The sequence below is a fragment of the Notamacropus eugenii genome, chromosome 2 (assembly GCF_028372415.1).
Source record: "Notamacropus eugenii isolate mMacEug1 chromosome 2, mMacEug1.pri_v2, whole genome shotgun sequence".
In the NCBI taxonomy this organism is placed as follows: Eukaryota; Metazoa; Chordata; class Mammalia; order Diprotodontia; family Macropodidae; genus Notamacropus; species Notamacropus eugenii.
The window spans coordinates 485,327,003-485,353,163 of record NC_092873.1 but is presented as its reverse complement, the minus strand read 5'-3'; the positions used below and the strand labels follow the sequence as shown (position 1 = coordinate 485,353,163).

The 26,161-nt window shown below is 38.3% G+C and overlaps 1 protein-coding gene across 4 annotated transcripts in view; it reads left to right on the top strand.

Annotated features, from left to right (window-relative positions):
• The first annotated feature begins 1,819 nt into the window (after positions 1–1,819).
• The window catches only part of ATF6 (activating transcription factor 6), a 206,422-nt gene continuing 182,080 nt past the window's right edge, over positions 1,820–26,161 (top strand). For all 4 annotated transcript variants that reach the window (XM_072648817.1, XM_072648816.1, XM_072648819.1 and 1 more), the window contains exons 1-6: positions 1,820–2,062; positions 15,065–15,141; positions 20,468–20,555; positions 21,622–21,728; positions 24,827–24,953; positions 25,707–25,910. In XM_072648817.1, the coding sequence (XP_072504918.1) occupies positions 2,005–2,062; positions 15,065–15,141; positions 20,468–20,555; positions 21,622–21,728; positions 24,827–24,953; positions 25,707–25,910 (661 nt within the window). In that variant the 5' untranslated portion in view covers positions 1,820–2,004. The remainder of the gene's footprint in view (positions 2,063–15,064; positions 15,142–20,467; positions 20,556–21,621; positions 21,729–24,826; positions 24,954–25,706; positions 25,911–26,161) is intronic.

The window sequence follows — 26,161 nt, the reverse complement described above, 5'->3', positions numbered from 1 at the left end:
AGTATAAAATGGATAGTTTAGATTATTTTAAATTAAAATTTTCTTGTATAAATAAAACCAATGTAACTAAGATTAGAAGGAAAGCAGACAATTGGGGGAAAACTTTCATAGATAATCTCTCAGATAGGAGATGATTATGATGGAATACTACTGTGATATAAGAAATGATGGGCTGCCTGATTTAGAAAACCATGGGAAGACTTGGAGCTATGAAGGAAGATGCTATTTATCTTCAGAAAAAGAAGTGACAAAAATATACATAGCATGGTCTTACATATATGTGCATGTGTATATGTATGTATATGTTTATATACATACATATACATATATGTGTATGTGTATATGTATGTATACATATACATACATATATTCATGGTTAATTGCAAGGGGGAAGGGAGGAAGAAAAATAAAATTAACGATATGCAGCAGAGAACAAAAGAAAACCTAGAAGGAAGCACAGAAAAGCTGGATAGCTTTGAAAACCATGAGTAGGACTTATTATATAGGTTTTTGTGAAATGGAAATTTATTGTTTTACATTGAATCCTCTCATGTTCTGCTGCGTACACAATTTTTTTTCTTTGTTCATTTTGTATTTAAGTATAAAATGGATAAAAAATTAAAAACAAAAATCATGGCTAGCAAAAAAATTATTAACCTTTGTTGTTAAATTACCACATACAAGACCCAGTATTCTGCTCGGAGGGTTTTTCAAAAGTATTTCACTAACTTTTTGTATGTATAACTGGGAGGGCAACAACTTAAAATATCTTTAAAACTCCATATCAAATTGTTATCAGGCTCTAGAAAGATGAAGACAGAGGGAGAAACATTTAAAAATAGGTGATTTCTAGAATTCAGTACAGGCTCTGATCACAAAAGTTGATTTCCTATGTAATTTGCTGTAATCACCTAGCCCCGTGGAGTTTAGGGGAATTCTGAGAACAGTTTACACCCTCCCTCCCATCTTCCCAGATTTCTACTTGGTCCTAGAGAGGTTTGTGTTTTTTGCCTCCTGTTCTTAGCTTCCACTTAGTATTAGCTGAAGAGCCTTTTAATGTTTCAAATTGTGCTTTTTAAAAGACCCTATCTCATATCTTGAATTAGTTTTTATGCAATTCATGTCAAGTTTTATTAAGAGTAAATCTTTCTAAAACTTGTCCTTCTTTACCCTGGAGAGGAAAAGAAGATTTATTTAAGGTGAACGTTCGTAAAGGATGATTGATTGATTGATTTTTGTTACTTTGGAAGCAGCTTCTCATAGCCTTTCTGCACCCCATGTTTCAGGGTATTATTTTTAGCGGATGCAACTTTGCTTTTTACTACCTGCTGCAAATATCGATCCGGAAAGATGCTGGTATTCAGTAAGGTGACAGTAACCATACTGGATACTTCCTTTATACATTTTTATATGTGCGTGGGTAGATCAGCCTTTCATACGGCAGACAAGCATGTTCTCCCGAAATCGAATCTGTCCTCAGTGTGGGACCTCCAACCGAACTAGCCCAGCTGGTTTTGGTAGGGGCGCCCCTGCTTTGAGGGCCTGCTGTGCGCCAGACCCTAGAGAGACCCCGAAAAGCAAAGGCCAGCCCTGGGCTCCTGGAGCTCGCGGTCGGACCGGGCAGGGGCCATGCAAACTCATCCCGGCCATCTCCCTTAACCCAGTGATAGGCAGTCGGAAAGCGCAGGCACGAAGCGCGCCGCGCAGTGTTCTGCCTCCAGGGGGCGCTGGTGGAGGAGGAATCCTCCGGGCTCTGCGCTTAGGCTCCGCCCCCTTGGCCCGCCCGCCGGAGTCCCTGGCGCCCAGCCAGAGTTGCATTGCATTGCGTAGCGTTCGCGGTCGGGAGACGAGGTAGTTTGTCCTCTTGCGGCCCCCGTCTCCGGCCGTGTTCAGTGTTTTGTCGGTATCTCGCGGCGTCCCGGACATTAGTCACGGAGTTTCTGGGGAAGGAGACGTGTAGCTAAGGCGGTGCGTGTCGGGGCGCCGCCGCCGCCGCGGGGGGCCATGGAGCCGCCGTTCAGCCCGAGCCGGCCGGTCTCTCAAAGCCTGGATGTGGACTGGGGTGAGTGGGGCTCGGGGGTCGGACCCTGCGCCCACGCGCGGTGACAGGTGTCAGAGGAGGCCGCGACCGAGAGGGAGGGGAGGAGGTCCGGCCCAAGGCCTGGCCGTCGTGGGGGACCTCCCCCCCCGCCACGGCGCCCCCTCCCCGGGAGAGAAGCTCCACCGGAGGAAGGCTGGGCAGGTCCGGTCTGGGTGGGGGGCAGCCCGAACCCCAAGAGGCCCCTGCCCGTGGGTGTGGGTGTGTGAGTACGTGTGCGTATGAGTGGAAGTATACGTGTACACGTATGTCTGAGTGTGTCTGAGAGCGGGAGTATGTGTATTTGAGAATGTGTGTGTGTGTGTCTGTGTGTGAGTGCCTGTGTGTATGAGTATATGTATGGGTGACTATGTGACTGTCGGCATATGTGTGTGTACATGTCTGACTGTGTGTATGCGTGACTGTATACAAGTATGGGTGTATGACCACGTGTGGGTTTGTGGATGTGTGAGTGTATATGTCAGTAACTGTGTACAAGTGTATATGCATGCGTGACAGTATGAGTATGCACATGTATGTGACTGTGTGTGAGTATATGAGTGTATGTGTAGACGACTCTATGTGTGACCATGTATGCGTGTGTATACGTATGAGTACGTATGTGTGTCTTAGTGTGAGTACACACGAGTGTATGGGTGTGACTGTGTGTATGTGTGACAATATACAAGTGTGAGTTTATGTGGGTGTATGAGTATATATGTCAGTGACTGTATGTGTGACTGAATGTGAGTATATGTGTGTGTGAGTGTATGTATGTGTACATGACTATGTGTATGGGTAGCTGTGGATGTGTAAGTGAGTGTATGATCATGGGTGAGTATATTTGGGTGTATATATGAGTGTGTATGTGACTGCGTGTACATATATAATATGTGACATATAATATATGTGTGTATGTACAAATGTGACTATGTGTAAGTATATGTGTGTATGTGTGCCTGTGTGAGGATATGTGTGACTTTGTGAGTGTAGTATGAGTGACTACATGTAATTTGTGTATATGAGAATGTATGTGTGACTTTGTATGAGTGTGAATATGTATGTGCATATGAGTACATGTGTGTGTCTGAGTGTGAGTACATATGAGTGTATGTGTATATGACTATATGTATGACTATATATGAGTATGAGTGTATGACTCATGTGGGTATATAAGTGTATGTTAGTGACTGTGTATGTGACTGTGAGTACATATGTTTATGAGTGTATGTGTGTATTGTGACTGTGACTGAGTGTATGTATGAGTATGTGTATATATGACAGAATGTAAGTATATATGTGTATGCATGTATATATGAGTGTGTGTGTGTGGGTGACTGTGGTTATATGAGTGTATGACTGTGTATGTGAATATATATGGATGTATATATGAGTGTGTATGTGACAGTATATGTATATATGAGTATGTGTGAGTACATATACAAGTGTGCCTATGTGTGTGAGTATGTATAGATGTGTAAATGTGAGTATGTGTGTGTGGGTATGTATATGTGTTTGAGTATATGTGTGTGTGCCACAGTGTATGTGTAACTTTGTGAGTGTATGTGTCTGTGACTACGTGTGAGTATGTGTGAGTGTAGGAATGTGAGGTGTGATTGTATGAGTATGTTTGAGTGTGTATATATGTGAGTTTTTCAGTGTGAGTATATGTAATGTGTTAATATGAATATGTATATGTAAGACTTTGTGTATGGATGAATAGGATGACCTTGAGTATATATGTGTGTGTGACTGTGTGAGTGTGCATGTATGCAAGTGTGTATTTGTGATTACATGTATGAAAATTTGTGTGTGCGCTCACTCATCACACGCATATCATGATGTGTCTTTTGGCTAAGAAGCCCAACACCGGAAGAGCATGAGCAGCAGGGACCACAGACATCTACTTACTTAAGCTTTCCTTCGTCTTGTCAAGCTTGAAACCCTGCAGCAGGCCCCTGGAAAGGCTTTTAAGTGGTTATTGTATTTCCTTTTTCTTTTCATATTATTGCATGAGTGGGGTAGGGATCTAGTGGTGGTAAGTAAAGAAAATTCTTTTAAAGCAGTACTGTCAGTTAATGATTGATGGGAGAAAAAAGTATTTCCTCTAATCATGTAGGTCAGAAGTAGGGAGTCTGCAGCCTTGAGGCCACATGTGGCCTTCTAGGTCCTTGGGTGCGGCCTTTCGACTGAGTCCAAATTTTACAGAAGAGGGTTTGTTCTAGGAAGTTTAGATTCATTCAAAGGGCTACACTTGAAGACCTAGAGAGCCACATGTAATTTGTGATTCCCCTTCCCTCTCCCCCTCCACTCAATCTAGGTTTCCTGGAAGACAGTATTTAAGATGGGTTGGATTTGGCCCAGCCCCAGTGTGCAAGCTTTTACAACTTTGTTATAGATTTGTCTAAATACTCTGTAATTACTGGAGAACCTCTAATTTCTCTTTATTTTCCTGATCCAAAGTTTTATCTAATAGTTTTTCCTACAGTTTGAGTATTTCTGTGGTTAGGATTCTTTGTTTTTTTTTAATAGGGTGTGTATTTCTTGAGCCTTCTTGCAGTCCCTCACCCACATGATGTTTCATACATCCATGTCTTTCCATAGACTGCTCTCATGTCTAGATTCTCTCCTTCCTCACCTCTGCCTCTTACAGGGTCGACTTCCAAGTTTCCAAATGGGACTTCCTGCATTAGGCTTTTCTAATCCTTCCAGTGAAGTTGATTTTTTGAAACTAAGTCTAAAACTTTACATTTTTATCTATTAAACTTTTATCCTGTTCACTTTAGCCTGATATTCTAGCCTTTCACAGTCTTTTAAAATGTTAACTGTGTCATTCATTGTGTTAATTTTTCTTCCTAGCTTTTTGCCATCTTTGGATTTGCTGAGCATACAGTTTTACCTTTATTTAAGTCATCGTCGAAAGTGTTAAAGAGAATAGAGTATATATTTCCACCTTTTCTAGAAGAATTGAAGTACTTTGCTAAAATCTAGGCAAATTGTACCTGTAGCATTCCTATGATCTGCTAATTTAGAAACCTTGTCAAAAAAGAAAGTAAAATCAGTTTGATATTTTCTGTTCTTGATAAAGGCATGCTGGTTCTTTGTGATCTTTTTTCCCCCTAGATTTTTATCAATCATTCTTTTGCTAGTATATTTGAGAATTTTTCTAGGAACCAAAGTAAAAAAAAAATGTTAGTCTAATTTGTAGACCCTTTTAAATGAAAATTGGAATATTTACTCTTTAAAAAGTAATTTCTATTGCTATTTTTATTTTTACTTCACCTATATTCCTTCCCATCTTCTATTGTCCCCTCCTAGAACCCCTCTCCCCTTCATACGTAATAATGAATAGAATTTTTCTAAAAAAGGAAGAGGAACAAGAGAAAAAAGCCTTCAAATCTAATCAAAAATTATATACCATTTTCTTCAGTCCTGTGAAATCTCATCTGTTCTCTATGATCTGATCTGTCAGAGATCTTTGGCAGTAGCTTAACAGTCACATGTCCTAGTTCTTTCAGTACCCAAGGATGTAATAGTTCAGGTAACTTGAGTTCAATAAAGAAAAACAGTACTCTTATGATATTTTCACTTTACTTATTCTTAGGATCCACCCTCGGTTATTTGTTGTGTTCTTTCCAGTGCAAACTTCATTCTTAGAGGGGGGAAAATAACAGTGTAGAAAGAAGTAGCATAGTCTTTACTCAGTCCTCCTTTGTCTTTATATTAACCATCCTGGTCTGGGATCCTCTTTGTTCTTTGATCTTTCTCTTTTCTTTAATGTAAACACTTCTTTTTGTTCTTATATTTTCTCTCTGGCCTTCATCGTTGTGAGCTCTTGAAACTATCCTTTTACTGTGTTTTAAAATTTACCTGGTTTAATTTTTTTCTTCCTTTCACTTTTTTTTGTAGATGTCTTTAAAAAATCTGAGTTGCTTGATGAATTCCTTGTGAATCCACACTGGTTCCTTTGGTAACTCCCTCTTTTCCTCCTCATCAGATTGGTTTCTTTTTGTGTCTTTAGAGGTGTATGTGGAGTGCTGTCCATTCCTTCTAGTTCTGACTTCCCCTATAGAATTGTTGTCTGTGGGATGCTACTTAACTTTTCCCTTTAATTCTTTGAAATGTGCTCTCCTAATATTTAAAGTATATTGGACTATAGCCAACTTTTCTTTCCTTTTTCTATCACAGACTTTGAGGAGTTATCCCTTTCCCTGGACTTCGCTCTCCCTCACTTTTCCCTTGTGTAAGCACTGGTCAAGTATTGTCAGTCTCACCTCTATCACACCTCTTTCAGCATCCCCTTGTCTCCACTTAGTCTTTACCGATCTAATTCAGACCCTTATCACCCCTTGCTTGAATTATTGAAATAGCCTCTCAGTTGGGTTTTCTGCCTCATTTTAAAAGATCGGGTTGACTATGTCACCCTCTAAGAGAGCTCCTGTGACTCTCTGTTGACCCTAGGATCAAATATAATCTCTCCTGTTTGCCATTTAAAGCCCTTCATAAACTGACTAAAGCAGGGATTCTTAACCTGGAGTCTTCGAACTTGTTATAAGAAAAAATCTGTTAATGTATTTCAGTATAATTGATTTCTTTTGTAATCTTCTGTATTTTATTCACATTTAAAGACATGTTTTTCCGAAAAGGGGTCCATAGTTCATTAGATTGCCAGAGAAGTCCAAGAGGTCCTTGACACACAAAGCCTGTACTGAGGCCATTCTTTCCAGGATTTTTGCATATTACTCCTCTTCATGCCCTCTATGGTTCAGCCAAATTGGTGTGCTTATTGTTCCTTATGCTCAACATTTCATCTCTCATTTCTCCGCTTTTACACTTGAGTACCTTTGCCCTAGTGTCTGGAATTTATTTCTTCACCACATCTGCCTTTTAGACTGACTAGCTCCCTGCCAAACTCAGCCAATGTTACCACTTACATGAGGCTTTTCCTGATTCCCCTAGCTCAGGGGTGAGGAACCTTTTGACTTAAGTTTGGCCTTTTGACGGAATCCAAATTTTACCCAACAGGTCTGCCATGTGTGGCCTCAAGGCCGCAGGTTCTCCACATCTGCCTGTTTATGCTCCCCAAATTATTTTGTATTTATAGTGTAACAACAACAACAATATATTTTGTATTTATTTTCTTGTACATAAATTGTGCCCCACCCGAAATAATATCCTTGAGGGCAGATACCTGTACCTAGTGCTTGGTACGATGCTTGGTAGAACCTTAAGTACGTAGTAGGTGCTTAATAAATGATTCTTGACTTACAAAGTTCCCATCACTTGCAACCTGACAAGTTCCTTGCTTTTGGTGACAATCAGATCCAGAAGACAATTACTTTTGCTGCTTCTTTCACATTCTGAAGATCTTCATCCAGACCATACCCCCTAACTGTGGGTAACATTCCCTCCTCCAGTGCTCAGGCTCTGTCCTGGATCCTCTTCACTCTCCCTCTATTCTGTTTCACTTGGTGATCTCATGTGTTCCCATGGATTAAATTATCGTCTCTTTGCTAGTGATTCTCAGATCTGCTTATCCAGCTCTAACCTCTCTTTTCTACTCTTACATCTCCAACTGCCTATTGAACATCTCATATTCATTGTCTCATAGACATTTTAAACTCACCATGTCCAAAACTGAACTCACTTTCTTTTCCTCCCAGCCCTTTCCTCTTTACTTTCCTTTTTTCATTGAAGGTACCATCATCTTCCCAGTCACCCAGGCTCTCCCAACCTATGTGTCATCCTTGACTACTTACCTTCTCTTACCCTTACTATCCAATCTGTTGTCAAGTCCTGTTGATTCTTAACATCTCTCATATATGACGTTTTCTCTCCTTTGAAACTGCTGCCATCTTTGTCCATACTTTTATCACTTCGAGCATGGACTATTGCGATAGCTACCTGGTTGTTTCCCTGCCTCAGCTTTCTGTACTATTGTCTGTCTTCCACTCAGCTATCGAATTAATCTTCCTAAAACTCAGATCTGATCATGTTCCATACCAGGTCCCCACCCCTACCTCCTAATTTAATCCAGGTTCAAATATAAAGTCCTCTATTTGGCATTCAAAGCTTTTTGTCCCTGTCCTGCCTTTCCAATCCACTAACACTGGACTCCTTGTTATTCTTGCACAAGACCCTCTTCTATTTCTCCACTCTGGGCATTATCTGTCCCTCTTGTCTGGATCCTCTCCCTCATTATCTCTTCCTCCTGGCTTCCTGCAAGTCCTAGCTAAAAGTCTACGTTCTACAGGAACCTTTCCTGCTCTTTCTTAATGCCAGCACTTTCTCTTTGTCATATCCATTTTATCTTGCACATGTCTTGTTTGTACATACATGGTTGTTTTCACCTTGTCTCTCCCATTAGACTTTGAGCTCCTGGAGAGCAGGGGTTGTACTATCTTTGCCTTTTTTTGTATGTCTGTGGTTAGCACAGTACCTGGTACATAATAGCTGCTTAATACATGCCTGTTCACTGACTGAGCAAATTATTATTGTCAGCTCAAGAGATTATTGGCTGCCCAGATGTTGGTAGAAAGAGGTTCCAAATATGTGCCCAGATAATTAAAGTCCTCCGTCGTTGCCGCCTCATGTGTTTTTGTGCTGTGGCTTGGAACCTATTTCCTGGACTCTTTTTGTGCAGGTGCTCTGAGTGTGCTCCTATGAGGACACTGGTTTTCGATCTTCCTTTGTTACTAGTGAGCCAAATGTTAGCCACCATGCTTCGCTTCACTGGCTACTGGATTTTCTCACATAAGAATCGGGATAGGTGACAGATCTGTGAACTTGACTTCAAGCTGGGAAGACATGTATTCTGACATATGAAAAGTAATAGCTAGCACTTATGTAACACTTTAACGTTTGCAAAGTGCTTTACAAATATTAAGTCATTTGATCCTCACAACAACCCTGGGCGGTTGGTGCTATTATCACCCCCATTTTACAGATGAGGAAACTGAGTTCATTGACTTGCTCAGAGTCACACAGTGAGTGTTTAAGGCTGCACTTGAGCTCAGATCTTTGTGACTTTATGTTTTATCAACCGTACCCTGAGCAGTCTCAATCTACATACACATAGTCAGTATAATAGAATATCAGAGTTGGCTGTGTGATCCTGGACGAGCCACTTAGCTATTCAGTTCTTGAGGTCAGAGTTGTCAGACTCCTGGTAGGGAATGTTCAGTGAAACAAATGAAAATGTTACATAATGTTAATTTGTGGTTCTCAAAGTCAACATGTAGCCCACAGAGATTTGTTTCTCTCTGAGTTTGGCAGCCCTCCTTTAGGAAGCTCCTTAAGGCTCTAAGGTGCAGAGAAAGAGCTCCCCTGCAGTGACAGAGTTAATCTCTCAACGAGGAGTTCCTGCATGGGAATATAATGTTAATATATACCATAGCTAGCACCATATATCCCCAGCCACAGACACACAGGCTTTACTTTACCCTGTTTTGTTTTGTATTCGTTTTACTTTTCTAGTCAAATTCCAGTTCTAGGTTTTATCCCATCAGATCATGTCATGTTACCCAATCTGACAGGTGTGATGTAGTGCCTCATGGTTGTTTTGATTTGCATTTCTCTAATCAATAGTGATTTAGAGAATTTTTTCATATAACTATAGATAGCTTCAATTTCTTCATCTGAAAACTGCCTATTCATATCCTTTATCCATATATCAATTGAGGAATGACTTATATTCTGATAAATTTGACTCAGTTCTTTATATATTTTAGAAATGATGTCTTTATCAGAGACACTGGCTGTAGAAATTGTTTCCCAGCTTTCTGCTTCCCTTTTAATCTTGGTTGTGTTGGCTTTGTTTGTGCAATAACTTTTCAATTTAATGTAATCAAAATGATCTATTTTGCATTTCATAATGTTCTCTATCTCTTGTTTGGTCATGCATTCTTCCCTTCTCCGTAAATCTGACAGGTAAACTATTCCTTGCTCTCCTAATTTGTAAAGCATAGAATTCTTTGTAGCTCTTCCCTGTCTCCCCTCTAGCAGTGTACCCAAATTAAATGTACCATTTTGCATTGTTTTACAGATTTCCTTCTCCAGGCTGAAAAGGCCACCTTCTTCCAAGAACTTACATTAATTTTTCTTCTTTAAATACTTAATTCAGTAGGAGTAATTTTGCTAACACTAAATGAATTAGAATAATTACCTGCCATTACAACTCATTGTGGTATAATTTGTTGTAGTGATATTTCTTAGAATGTCCCAACAGCATTTGGCACATAGAGGTGATGTAAATTTACTTAAATCGATCTCAGTGATTATGAAGTTCTCTTCAATGATGCAGGTCATCTCTGCTTATTCATCCCATTTGACTTTTGTCCTTTTTCTCCCATAAGTTTGTCCCAGAGGGTCCACTTGCTTTCTCCTGAAGCATTGAAGTTTTCCCGTCATACCTTTCTTTGATAGCATCTGTTACAAATATTATTCTTTGAAGTTCCTTATTGGTTGTATGTTGCGTCTTGTTCACACCCCCCTTGTCTGGGTGATATTCATTTTTAGTTCTTTGGAGACTTTTGTAATCCATGTTTTGTAGCCATATAACAATGCCAATAGAATGTTGGTACTAAAAAGATGGACCTTTGTTTTCATGGAAATCTTAGGACCCTTAAAGGAACTTAGCAATTTACCAAAGGTAGTGTGCTCTGCTTTCCTCCTTCGTCAATCCTGAGCCAAACTTATCTGTCTCTATTGTCTATTTCGCTCCCACCTAGAGCCCCCTGACTCCCTCTCCCCTATCCCACCTCCCCCTTAGATGTATGAGCTTTATGTCATAATGTGCATAATAGTCATTCGTTAACTACTTGGTCTTTTCTGGTGAGTAATCAATCAATAAACATTTGTTAAGTGCCTACTCTGTTCTAGGCACCATGCTAAGCTCTGGGGATTGTCCTTGTTGTGCTTGTCCTTCATTGCTGAAGAAGACCATGCCATCAGAGAAATAATGACATGACTTGCACTTGACTTTATTTTGAGTGAGGGAGGGCTGTGCAGGTCACCAGTCTCACTTCTCCTCCAGAGCCATCTGAATCCAGTGACAGATATTCATCAGGATGACTGGAGATGACCCAGGATGCACTGAGAGACCTTGGGCCCTTTAGGCCAAGGAATAGACTGTTTAAGAAGTAGTCAGGGCATGGCCCCTTTAATGAGACCAAGAAAAAGAAAGACATTAGGCTGGGAGGGAAACAGCAACAGTTACTATTGATAATCACTCTAAAGCTAGGAGAGAAGGAAAAGACAGGAGAAGGGGAGGAGAGAAAAGGACCGAAGAGGAGAGGAGAGGAGAAGCCAGTAAAACCCAGGTCAACTGGGAATCTTTTGGATGCAAAAAGGGACAAAAGACAGTCTGGTCTCAAGGAGTTCACACTCTAATGAGGGAGATAACAAGTAAACAAGTATATTCAAACAAGCTATATACAGGACAAATAGGAAATAATTAACAGAGGGAAAGCACTAGAGTTAAGAGGGGTTGAATTGCATGTCTCTCCTAGGAGGTTCTGAAATATTCTGGAGCTTAGAGCAACCGGCACAATATTATCTGCAAATAGGAGGATCTGGAGTGCCATATCATTCACAGAAAATCTCTTTTGAACTTGGACTCTGCCTTAGGTTTCTTCATAATAGTGCTGAATTCCTTTGGAGAACATACATTTCTCTAGTTTATGTCTTCTCTGATGTTTATAATTAGAGGGTTATTGAACAGGCTGGCTATATCATTAAAAAAATCTTGAATTATTTTGATTTATGGATGGGAGAAACCTTGTTGGAAAAGACCCTTCAAGGTGTTATTTTGCTCCATAGAAATCAAATGCTTGTTTACAATCAGAAAATGAGATCTTGAATTCTCTACATTTTCCTGTCACATGCAAAATGGCAAAGGTGTGGTCCATTGTTGAATATTGTTTGTCAAAGTATGCTTGTTCCTTACCAATATCCTCTGAGGGGGTACTTGATTTGGGTATAGATTTTCTATAGATGGGAGAGTAGGCATAGAGGTTAGTAGTTGTTGATATTTTCTCAATCAGTGTTCCCACCCACACACCCCTTCTTCTCTTTTCCTTGATATTAACAAAGTCCCATATTTTTCCTATACTTTAGATACGTTACTTTCCTTCAGATACCTTGAATATCAGTCCCCCAGTGATTTTACAGTTTCCTCTAGTACACATCTCTCTGGGTATGCTTGGCTCAATCTTTTCCCAACATTCTCATTAGTGCCATTTCAACCTTCCAATAAACATATCTAGGGCTGTGATGTTCAGGTTCTAATGTGGAAATTGCATTGTCCTTGGTTGTGAAAACATTTAGTTATAGTAATTGTTACATTTATTTTTCATTTTTATCATTATCCTCTGATTTTTATCCTTAAATTCCTTTGAGATAACTTTGCTTAGCTGAATCTCTTGCCAAGCTTTTCTGTAAACTTGTTTTACCCCCCCTTCACTGTTTCTCTGCTTTATGAGACAGTACTGCCCATCATAATTGACATATTTTCCTGTGATCCTTTCTTATTATCAATCCTTTTTTTTAAATAGAGGAATGTATATTCTAAAACAGTTTTTGCCTTTGGCTGTGTGCCCTCTCTTTTTGCTTATCAGTCCAAAAGTATTTTCTGACTAAGGCATTTTTCTGGCCTCTTTGACCTTTTCATTGTGGCTGTAGTTTTCATTGGTTAAACTTCTGTGTAAAACTGTTATAAATGTTAGTGCCATTTTTGGATTTATTTCTCATTTTTATTACTAAGTGCTCATTTAAATAGTTTAAGATTGAGTTATTTTAGTTGCATTTTTCTCATTCTTCTTGCTTTTTATTAATTTTGATTATTACCTTGAAAAATTGGTGATATGATTATATACAGACAATTGATTCAGGGAAAATTACTTTATCAATAACAAGTCTTTTTCTGTTTATTTGTTCTTTTTGTGAATTAATGCCTACCAGTTATTATCTTTCAGATTCTTGATATAAGGGTGTATAATCCATAATTTCATGCCCTTTAATGAATAAAAAGGTGAGAAAAGATCAGAATGGCAAGAAAACATGGTTCAGGAAGAAGAAACAAGAAGAGAAATATTTGTAGATCAATAAGTCTTAACTAATGGATTAATTAAATTATTTGTGAGTCATTTAAGTTAGGGGATGTTAAGTAGGGGCGGATGCTCATTCGTTCATCGTTCAGTAAGCTATTTTGAAATCTGTAATACAAACAACAGGGAGAGAAGTACAGTTGAATAACATATAGTCTCTGTTTTCAAGGAGTTTATGGTCTAATAGGGTGCCCATAGGATATTAGAATTTTTAGAAATATAGGTGATGATCGATAGTTTTTATTTTATATCACCTATGTTTCCCACTTTTTCTCTCCAGATCCACCTCTAGCCCCATCCTTTCCACGAGCCATAGTTTATAAAAAAAATAATTTTTTTTTTTAAAAAGAAGACAAAAAAAGTCAGGAAAATCAACCAACATTGAAAGAAATCTGATGTTACATACAACGTCCCACACTATGGACCTCTTCCACCATCTCCTCTTTGCAAAGGAGTATGAGGAAGGTGTTTGTTTATATTTCTCCTTAGGAGCCAAGTTTAGTCTTTATGATTTTGTAACATTCAGTTTCCATAGTTTCATGATATCTGTTCTTTCTACTTATATTGTTGTAGTTATTGAGTATATTTTTTGTGACTGCTTACTTCTCTTTCCCTGATGGTGAAGGTTAGGTAGATGAAATACTGGGACCTGACTGATTGGTTATAGAGGGGTGAGGCATATGTGAGTTACTCACCCTCCATTCCTTAGCTAGGCCAGCTCAGTATTGTATACAAATAAAAAAGTACACATATACGTGTGTGTATTTATATGTGTATGTACACACACACACATACACATATATATAAAATACATCTCAGAGTGATACAGAGCTCTAAAATATAGCTTATGTGATCTTGAATAAATTAAAAAAAAAACTTCTGGGCCTCAGTTTCTTCATCTATAAGTAAGAGAAGAGAATTGATCTAGGACCCTTGTAGCTGTATACTCATAAGGCAATATGGTGTAGTCTAGGGAGGAAACACTGAGACCTGACCTGAGTTAAAAAATCCTGCTGCTGGTAGCAATTACCTGTTGTATTATTATGGACAAGTCCCTCAACTGAGCTTCCGTTTCCTCATATGCAAAATGGGAGTAATAAATGTAATACCAACCTCACAGTGTTGTAGTGTTTAATTCAATTAATCAACAAGTTAAGTACCTGCTGTGTGCTAGGCACTGAATTAAATATTTAAGATACAAAAATGAAACAGCCTCTGTCCATAAGAAGCTTATATTTTGATAAGGGAGATAACATGTACAAAGAGGAGATATACTAACGGTCCGTGCAGAGGAGTTAACCTGCAAGTCCTCCTGCACAAAGTGGTGCTTGAACAGAGTGTTGACCAGACAATGTACAAAAAGTGCTTTGCGGCCCTTAAAGTGTCATATACGCATTAGTTGTTAACAGTGATTATAGGTGCTTTTAGAAGCACTCTCAGTAATAGAACAATCAGTATCCCTTAGAACTGGTCACTATCTTAACCTTTCCTCCACTCAGATTTTGACCTCAGTCCATTGGGGAGTTATTTCACTTTTTATAATTAAAAGTACCAAGAAAGTGGGATTCACTTTATATCCCTAATTGTGGGAATATATTTGTTTTATATCAGAGAGACTTTACTCTTCTAAACAACAGCCTGTCTATACAGCCTAATACTAAGGAAACTACATGCATTAACTACAATTTATTTCGATAATGAGCTCTATATTAGTCCATAACTTAACCAACTAATATAATTAACTGAGTTTTAAGTTAAAGGTAATAAAGTGTGATAATAATTGATATTTGGAATAGTGTGCATAATGATGTGGTATTTTTTTTTCAAGATTACTAGATCAAATAATCTTTTCTTGTTCTTTCTTTTATTCCTCTATTCATAGATTCAACCCTTTTTGCTGAACTTGGTGATTTAATGGACACAGAAGAGTTGCAGCTGGATGTAGAGAATGAAACTTATGTAAGTGTTTAGTAGAGGAAAAATACTGTGTTATTCAAAATGGCACTGAATCCTTACCCTAATTATTCAGATTTCAGGATAGCAGATTTAGATGTTTAGACTAACTTTCATTTTTAACTTTCAGTTCATGGGTATTATGGGAAGAGCACTAGATTTCAAGTCAGAGGAACAAGTTCAAATCCCTGTTCTCCTACTTATCTATGTGACCTTAGGTTAGTCACCTGATATCTCTTACTGTTAGCTTCCTCATCTGTAAAATAAAAGGGATATGGATTTCACTTCTAGCTCTAAAACCTATTTACTTAGGCTCTTAGAATACTGTATAAATGAGTTTGCTATTTAAAAATAAAAAAATATAATCAATCATGAACTCATTAAATGTGGTGTGATGCAGAGGTGTCAAACATTGGACTGGGCCAGATGAAAATGTAATTGGGAAACATAGATAACATTACATTTTGAAAGTTAATGTGAGGCTCCTAGGAATCCATATATGTGGTTAGTGGCCTGTAATGCCATTGTGATACCCACAGCAGCCACTGTGAATGTGCATGCATATTTCCAAGGTAAATTTGCAAAATATAAACTTTCTTCCTCAAAAATGAAACCAAGACATTTATTCAAACACCAGAAAGCCAGATCTATCATAGTAACAAAGAAATCTATACACGTTAACAGTGCAGGGAACACAGCCATCCCCAAGCCTTCCCTCCCTCAGGCCTCCCCTCAAACAAGCTCCCTTAGGTAAAATCACTCCCTCTCACACTCATGCTAACTGCTGTCTGCCTCACCTCTGCCTCCTCTCTCAACTCCACCTCACTCTCTCTTCCTGCTGCACTCTTCCTGCTCCACTCATTCAGCAAGCTCCTCCCACCATCGGCTGGCTCCATGTGACTCAAGCTGTGGACTGGGCCAAAGCTCAAAACAGATCATGTGGGCCTATTAAGGGACAAGGAAGAGTTTCAAATTCCGTTACCATTACATGGCCCCAGATTCTGTTGGCCTTTGACAGGACTGGGTAGTAGAAAGAATGAGCACTTCTGGTCATGCCACTAAATTGCTTTTTAGTTGTATGCTTCTGAAAATAAATTTATTTTCACATATTCTGTTTAACAATGTTCACTAATCATTACATGTGTAAGGAAAGATTTTTCCCTCTCATCATGAAAATACTTTGTATCATACTAGCAATATTTCTTCCTTTTTATTTTTCTTTGTTTTTGAGGAGGACCAATGATTTCTTGACTTTCGTGTGAATTGGTTTGAAGTGAGGTAGGGTTTCACGAAGTTGTCAGTCTTATTTTTTCTTCCTAAGTCATCAAATTCCAGTGGCAGGACAAAAGTCAAGATGACCAGCAATGACCTGGGATGCAGTGGATGACCTTGGCACCTCTGATGTCTGACCAGACTCTAAGCACTCCACAGAGCCTGCTTCAACTTCCTTCATAGCCATTGAAACAAATTGTCCTTGTCTGTCCATTCCACTGAGGGAAGTCTTCGTATGCATAGGGTAGATGTTCCCCTAACTAACTGACAGGTTTGAGGCCTGTCAGTTACCTTCAGCCTGGTTTAGATGGTTTACTTGGGTGTGGCTGTTGTGCATGCTATAGCTTCTTGAAGCCATTGGTGAGAGTTGAGTGAATCAGGGGGACACCGAAGCTGGATGAGCCCCCTTGAAAAGGGCCAGAGGTTATAGTTTTCTTGAACACCTCATACGCTCCTTCCTTTAATAGTAGTATTGAAGACCTAAGTACCATATCAAGGACATGTTGGTTAATATTTAAAGATCCTTTTAATGAATAATTTTTGATTTCTAAATATAGCTTATGCTTTTTGCTGCAGAATTTCTTAAGCTGAAAAGCTTCTAGGAGGTAGACACATTTAATTCAGTCGAACTTTATTTAGTGCTTGTAATGTGCAAAGCATTGTCCTGGGCCTTGAGTAAAGGAAGGTAAAGGAAGATGTTCTCTGCTCTTGAGGAGTATACCTTACAGCTTGAGAGAGGTAAATCTGACCACAGGACTTTACAGAGGATAATGCCTTATAGGGAAATGCTGTGAGTTCATCAGAGAAAGAAAGTGATATTTAGGATGGGCCTAGTTAGAATTTAAACATAGGGGATTATGAAGAGGGAAGAAATAGCATTCCTTGTGTTGAAAAGGGAACAGAGGTAAGAATTGTGGGAACTGATTCTTTGCTTGGAAATCAATAAGTAGACCCTGGAGAAGACAGATTTGAAAGTTATTTTTATAGTAATGGTGATGAAATTGTCCTGATCTATTCACACTCTTATTCCTTTGTAAGCAAGGACAACATTTTAAGATTCACATTATGCTATCCTGGATTTTCATCTGTATGTTCATTTGTTTAATAACATTAAATAACTTCATTAACTTCTTATGAAAACCAAACCCAAAAATAATAGAAAGGAGTTGAATTTTATCAAATTTTATTTCAGGTTTGCCATTTAATTTCCCTTTGTTCATTCATTCATTGATTTCACAATAATTATTTCTTGTTAGTTGATCCCCTTTCTTTTTGTGTCTTTCCTCCTGGAGAGTAAGTTATTCTTTCCCAAGTCTTTCCCCATCCTTAGATCTTTCCTTGACCCGGTCATCTTCCCACTCTGTCATCCTATGTATCTTTCTCCTTTTACTGCCAGTCTCCTAGAATAAGAAACTGACTGTGTTTTCTTGCCACCTATTCATTTTTTTAACCCCTTAAAATCAAGTTTCTGACCTCATTATTCTACTCAGTCTTCTCCAAAATTACCAGAAATCCTTCAACTGCTAAATCAGATGTTTTTCTGTTTTCATGCTCCTTGACTTGTCTGCTGCTTTTGACACTCCTGCTTATTTACCCTTTCTGGCTACTCTCTCTTCCCTTTGCTTTCACAACATTGTTTCCTACTTATTGGAGCACTCCTTTGTAGTTTTCTTACTGCTCATTGTTCCTCTCAGGTTAGCATGGATGATCTCCAAGATTCTGACTGGGCCTCCTTCTCACCTTACACTCTGCCTTGGCAAAAGCTCATTAATTCCTGTGACTTTGATGATCATCTCCATGCATATGACTCCAGAATTTATGTATCCACTTTAATCTCTTCTGGAACTCTAGTCCCGTATCACCAATTACATACTGTATGTCTCTAGCTGGATATTCCATGAGAATATCAAATTGAACATACCCTAAATGGAAATCCTTATCTTTTCCCCTGCCTCTTTCCCCTCTAAAATTCCCAGGTTCTATTGAGGGTATTAACATTTTCTCAGTTATCTAGGTTTGTAATCTCAATTTAGTTATTTTTAGTCATATTTGACTCTTTAAGACCCCTCTTGGAGTTTTCTTGGCAAAGATACAGGGGTGGTTTTCCATTTCCTTCTCCACCTCATTTTACAAATGAAGAAAGAGGCATACAAAGTGAAGTGACTTGTTCAAGGTTACACACCTAGTAATTGTCTGAGGCCAGATTTGAACTCATGTCTTCCTGATTCTAGGCCCAGTGTTCTGTCTACTGAGTCTCTTATAACCTCAAAGTTATTCTTTACTCTTTCTGCTCTCTAACACATTACATTCAGTTTCCTCGTGTTGGTTTTTCAGTGATATTTTTTAAAAAATTATGAATTTAACATCAACAAATATGAGCATTTCACTATTCAAAGAATAAAAAAGAAGAGAATTTATGAAACCATGAGTTTATGTTACAATACAGGTTTTTATCACAGTAGTCACAAAATTGCCCTGTTTGTGTTCCCTTCTGATTTGTTTCCTTTGAACCAAATGTTTTTTATCCCTTTTCCACTATCTCTTGCCTCTATCCCCTTACCTCCACTCATAGAGTCAGTTCCCTAGTTTAGGCATATAATCATCTCTTATCTGAACTGTCAGCTGATTGGTCTTCCTGCTTCTAGTTTTTCTTCTCTTCAAATGGCTACAGAATGATTTTCCTAAGGCATGATCTGTCCATGTGACTACCTAGATGACCTTTAAAAAATCCCATTCAGCTTTAAATCTGTGATTTTCTTACTCCTGTTCAAAAACTTTCAAGGACTGCTTTTTTTTTTTTTTTTACCTCTAAGACAGCAATTCTTAGCCTGAGAATCATGCATTTGTTTTTAAAAATATTTTGAAACTTGCATTTCAATGTAATTGGTTTGCTTACGTATTTTATTTTATGAATTTAAGAACATTATTCTGAGAAAGTATCCATAGACTTTACCACATGGCCAAGGGATCCAGAATAGAAAAATGTTAAGAACCAGTGCTTTGGTTAAGATAAAAACTCCTTAGATTGTACTTTAAGGCTCTACAGGTTAGTTTCAACCTTCCTTTCCAGCCTTATTTCACATTACTTCCTTTAATACACTAAACAATTCTAGTCAAACTAGACGAGTTAAATTTCCCTCATTTTGTGTACTGTCTTTTGCTTCCATTAATTTACAAAAGATATCACCCTGGAATCAACCGTGTAACTGTTAGAATCCATATCTTTCTTCAAAGTCAGCATAGGTTTCACACACCCCTAACTCCTAAACCAGCTCAGCTGAAGGACCAAAGCATGTGAAGACTTCACCTGGTGCGATGGGCAGATGAGAACTATTTGTTTCAGTGGCTGTGAAGGCAGCTGAAGCAGGCTCTGTGGAATTGAAGATGCCAAGATCATCCACTGAATCCCAAGACAAGACTTCTCAGCTTTTGTTCTGCCACTGGACTTTGATGACTCAGAAAGAGAGAATGAGGCTGACAATTTTGTGAAACTCTGCCTCACTTAAAACTAATTCACAAGCAAATCAAGGCGTCACTCCATGATGTCATTGGCCCTCTTTGAAAACAAAGGAAGAGCAATAAGGTGTCACATTCTCTCTTAAGCCTTCTGGATTTTTAATCCTTTCTTTCTCCAAAAATTAACTTGTGTTTACTTATTGGTATATCTACATAAATAGGAATTGGAGAGATGGAATAAGGGAAAGAGAAAGCTTACAAGAGTAGTTTGTACCCATAGAACAAAGAGAGGTAATATGACTTACGTTCACTCAACAAAATTTGTCACCTTTGTGGAATTCACTATGTTAGATGGTGATTAAATGCATGGCCTTGATCCTATTAGTATCATGCTCTCAACAACTGAATTTAAGTGACACCAGACATTAGGTAGGTCCTGTAAGTGCTGTTACAAGATGTAATTGAATCGTTTGGGAAACCCCTTCCTCTACATTTGGGTGATATAAATTATATATGATTTTTGGCATGTTATTTCTGATACTTTGCTGAACAGTGATTTGTCTTTTACTCTTCTCATTTTCTTTTGCTGATTTGTAACCCTTAGGAAAATAATTTCTATAACCTTGGCTTTGATTTGGATTTGATGCCATGGGACTCAGACCCTTGGGGGATTGCAGACCAATCTTGTGCAGGTAACAGTTTCCCACTTTTAATTTGTAATGAGCTATATAGACAGGATTGGCTTTTGGGCTATTCCACAGTGCAGCAATTCAGTTTTTCTGTTGTGAGTCCTGGTGGTGGGTTAAAAGCCACAATGTACTACTCTCTATTTTACCTGTTCTGGCTTGTCACTCCAAAAAAAAAAAAAGAAGGAAAGAAAGAAGGGAAAGAAAAACAATTCTGCATGATTAAGAGAAAGAATGGCCTAACTCTTAAATTATAAATGAATTTAAAATTCATGCCAGAACAAAAATAAACTTTCAGTAAGAGAAATAGATGCCCAGGGTTGACCTAGGTTTCATTTGAAGGACTATTGCCATAGAGAAAGGGATTTTTAAAAAAATCTGATTAACTATGACCTTAAAATTGTTTATCTGAACATTCACAGGATTAGAAAGTTTATACAGATGGTTTTTACTCCAGACCTTTCACATCATCAAATTTTTATGTTCTGTGTTCCAGAAATATTTTTGCTTGTCCTTTCATTATTGTACTGGTTTCAGATTAAGGATTTTGAGGTTCTTGGTTATATTTTTTTTTACTTCCCTTTTTTCTCCTTTATCCATCCTTGATCATATGGTAACAGACACTCAGAATTAAAGTGGTTATTTATTCTCTTGTTTTACAAAATCCAGTGCTGTTCTCCATTTTTTTAACCTCTGCTAATGGAAAATTTTACATTGGTGCTAAAGTTAACTGAGCAAAAAAAAGTGCATTTTGAGTACTAGGTGAAATATACTGGTTTAGATTAGCCTCTATTTAGTTCAATAAACATTTATGAAAATGCCCATATCCAAGGTATTATAATGTTAACTACATATGTCCTAATTATGCATTTACCCAAAAGAGAAAAAAAGATTAAAATTGGGTGTTAAACATGCATTTATATCTGGGAATTGAATTTTCCAAAGGCAGTGTTTACGTTTAAGTATTTAAAACTCCTTTTTTAAGTGTGGATTTTATTTTTACTCTTGTTCATTTTCTTCCATAAGTTACACTGTCCAGGTGGAAAAAAATCTCTTGCGTCATGTTTTACAGATAAATATATCAAGGCAGAACCTCAACCACTTTCTCCAGATTCCTCAAGCTGTTCAGTCTCTTCCCCTCAATCAGTGGATTCTTATTCTTCAACCCAGCATGTTCCTGTAAGTAACCGGTCCTTTACATTGACTTGATTATAAAAAATATGGAAAAGTAACACTTTAAAACCTTGCTAATTCATGATACTTGATGAGGCCTATCTGACTTGAATAAACAAGTATTTATTAAACACCTTATGTGTTCCAGGAACTGTGCTAAGTATACAAAGTCAAAAAGGAAACAGTCTGTCCTCAGGGAGCTTACATTTCATAGGGAAAGACAACATGTACAGCTCTAAGTAATAATATTCATAATAAATACAAGGTAATAGTTTTGGAGCAACTGGGGACAGAGGTAAGGGAAAGGCAAGGGGAAAGGCAGGTTGGAGCCAGGTACTGAAGGGTTTGGAATGCCAGACCAATTTGTGTTTGATTCTGTTCATCATTCCTTCTTGAAGAGGACTGATAATGTCATGAGGGTGATGTCTTGGCTTGTGTGTGAATTGAATCTGAGTGAGGCAGAGCTGCACAAAGTCAGCAGCCTCCCTCTCTCCTCCAGAGACATTACTCTTTCTGCCAGAGGCATTGGAGTCCAGCGGCAGGACAAAGTTCAAGATACCTGGCAGTGGCCCAGGTGATAGGAGCCACTGAATTCTACTGAATGAGGGAATGAAATGGGAAGCAAGGCATGGAGGACATGATCAAACCTGTGCTTTCGGGAAATCATTGGCAGTTGTGTGGAAGATGAATTGGAGAAAGAAGAGACTTGAGGCAGGGAGACTAGTTAAGGGCTGTAGCCACAGTCTAAGTGAGAGGTGATAAGGACCTAGACTAGCTCGGTGGCTGTATGGGGGGAGAGAAGGAATGGATTTGAGAGATGTCATGGAGGCAGAATCAACAAGAATTAGTGACTAATTTTTTGGGATAGGAAATAATTACAGTATGCCTTATGAATTCAGATAACAATGGTAATAAACAAAATGAGATCAATTAGTGAAAAGATTATAGCTTGTAATGGGCCTGTATTACACATTGTTTCTTATAAACACTGAGACTTTTTAATATGTGGTAATTCATTTTGGTGTCCAAAAGTTTAAAAGAAGAGTTACCTTACATTTTGTGGTTTGTGAAATTATTGATTTTTATTCTGTTGTCCCTTTACTTATAAGATTTACTGTTCACGGAGGAAGATGTTTTAAACTTTTCTGAATAAGAATCATCAGTTGTAGTTTGATTTCTAGTTGTGTAGTCTGAGTTACACTTATTTCTCCATATGTTTTATATAATGTGACCAAAGTGGTCACATTATATAAGCAGAATCTTGCTTCACGTTTATATGGTACACCAGGCTTTAGGAACTTAATGATATTGTGCCAGAAAGATGATGTTCATTGGCACACTGTCTACCATAGTAGCCTAGGTAAAACTGCAGTGTAGGATAAGATTTGTCTTTGGTTTTCTCCTACCTACCTATTTCTGCCTCTTTTGAACTCATTGTCACCCCTTCTTCCATGTCTTTTACTCTCTACTCCTTAGTTTCATAAAGTCATAGAGTTTTAGTTTTGAAAAGCACTTGGGTCTAACCTCTAATTTGATCTGATCACAGATGCAGTGATATTAATTTGCTGATTAATCAACAAGCTTTTATTAAGCACCTACTCTGTGTTAGGCACTGCTAGATGCTAGGGTACAAAAATAAAGAATGAAAATAAACCTTATAGTGAGCTTACATTTTGATGGGCAAGTATCACTTAAGGAAAATTACTTTAGACCCAGAGCAGAGGATGTATTGGAGTAGTTAGAGGCTTGAGGCAGGGAATCTAGCAAGAAGGCTGTCACAGTAATATGGGCAATAGATAATGAAATCTGAAATAAAGTGGTAGTTGGGGGAGTAAGTCTGCTCAAAGAGGTGTTGTGAAGGTAGAAAAGCAAGATTTGGCAACTGTTTGGGTATGTGGGGGGAAGAAAGATGAGAAGTTAAGGATAATAATGAGGTTATGAACCTGGGACATTAGAAAAACAGTGACAGAAATAGGAAAGTTTAGAAGAGGGAGAGTTTAGGGGAAAAGATAATGAGTCCCGTTTTTGACATGTCAAGTTTAAGATGTGTCTGGCACATCCAATTTGAAATGTCCAGTAGGTTATTGATGACCTGGGGCTGTGTATCTGTATCTCTGTATCTTTCTGTCTCCATCTCTGGCCATTTCTTGGTCATCTTCACAGACATGATGGTTCATTTCATAGCAGCTGAGGAGGGTTACTAAGAAAGAACATTAAGGAGTGCCCTCTGCAGCATCCTTGACAAGTGTCTCCATCAACCTTTGCTTGATCATCTTCATTAAGAGGGAACTTTTATCCTTAGAAGGGAGTCTGTTCTGTTTTCAGAAGGTTCTTCTTTACATTGAGCCAAAGGCTAACTCCCTGTAACTTGTACATTTTGGTTCTCCTTCCCGTCAGAGCTGAATAGAATAAGTCTAATCTCCCTTTCATGTGACAGGCCTTCAGCTATTTGAAGACAGCTATTAAATCATTTTTCTCCGGTTCCTTAAACTTAAGCTGATTCCTTAAACCACAGGCAGGGCTTGCTCTCACAGTCTAAGGGGGAAGGCAACGTGCAAACAACTACGTACAAATAAGTTATACATTGGATAAATTGGAGAAAGTCGGCAGAGGAAAAGCGCTTGAATTGAGGGAGGTAGAGAGAAGCTTCCTGTAGAAGGTGGCGTTTTAGCAGGGACGTGGAGGAAATCCGGAGATGGAGAGGAAGAAAGGGAACATTCTAGCGATGGAAGGTAGCCAGAGAAAATGACTGGAGCTGAGAGATGGAGTCATAGAGCTTATGGGAGGTAGCTTGGGGAGCGAAGGAGCCTTTGGGTGAGTTAGATCTAAACATGCTGACCTTGCTTCAGGGCGATGTTTTATAGCTGCCATATTTCCATGTTTTTCCCCATGAAGTGTGTTGTTTTTTTTTTAATTTACCACCATATAGATTCAGCACTTAGTAGGTACTTCGTATGTGCTGTCACACACTACACATATGTTGTGTAATTCAATATCTAGTACAATATCAGGGATACAAGTACTTAGGAAATGCTTTTTGGAATGACTTAATAAGAGAAAATCACAACTTTTTGCATTTCTTTTTTAATTTTATTTTGCTACAGGAAGAGTTAGATTTATCATCTAGTTCCCAGATGTCTCCTCTCTCTTTATACAGTGAAACCTCTAACAGTCCCTCATCGGAGTTATTGAAGGAAGACAAGCCCATCATTGGTGCCACAAACAGGACTGGTATTGCTTATCTTCTGATTAATTTTTCTACCATGGATATAGGTTTATGTTTACTTTTTCCAGGAGAGTTCTAGAGTTAGAGTTTCTCTAATTAAGCTTTCTTGCTTTTATAAAATTCATGGAGATACAGTGTTTATCTGTGATGATTCAGATCATCACAGATTAAGATGGAGGAAGAGGTAATCTTTTTTGTTTGTTTTCCTTTGTAACATCTCAGTGTTTTTTAGTTATTAGCTTCCTTAGACAGATGTAATGGATCTTAAAAATAATCTTTATTATCATACGTAGGGAAATCTAATCCACAATTAAATTTACCTATTTTATGGCCAATATTTAACCAAGATAGCATAAAGAAGAAAAGATGTGAAGGATGTTATCAAGGAATTGTGTATCAGGAAGGAAATATAGACTGGTCACATAGTAAGAATGAGGAACTACAGGTGGATAGTGAGAATGCTCCACTGATACCTTCAAGACATCAGGAGAAAGTCAGGAAGGCCTCCAGCCCATTGGGTGGGTCTCCTGTGGAGAACTCTTGGGACAACAAGGATGAGATTCAAATAGTATGAATAGGCATGGATAAGTTATGATATTCATCATTGTAGGGAATTCCTGACTTGACTGGATCATAGATCCATTTAAGTATTTGAGAATAATATATAGAAAATAAGTAAGCGTATTAATTTTTGTCTTTTATACTTTAATTGATCTACTCAGATTCATTTGTGGTTTTGGTGTTTTTTTTCCTTACAGTAAATGGACTGACTCCAAAAAAACAAAGTCACATCATTTCAAAGCCTTCAATTCAGCCCAAGCCGTTACTTCTGCCAGCAGTACCCAAGAGTCAAGCCAACTCTAGCATTCCAACCAAAGCAATCATCATTCAGACGCTCCCAACGCTGCTCCCCTTGGCAAAGCAGCAACCTGTTATTCACATTCAGCCTGCACCTGCTAAAGGTACAAGACTGAAGTATTTGTGACTGTGTGTATCAGAGGTTCCCAAACTTATTTGGCCTCCCACCCCCTTTTCAAAAAAACCCAATTACTAAGTGCCCCCCTGGAAATCTACTTTCTTTATTTAACCCTGTTATGGTTTTTTTGAAATTTGCATCATTTCAAAAAAATATAAAATATATTTTTAAAAAATGACACATCTTCAATTTAATAATTTGTTATAAATTTATGGGTTTTTTTCCTGCATTGTAATT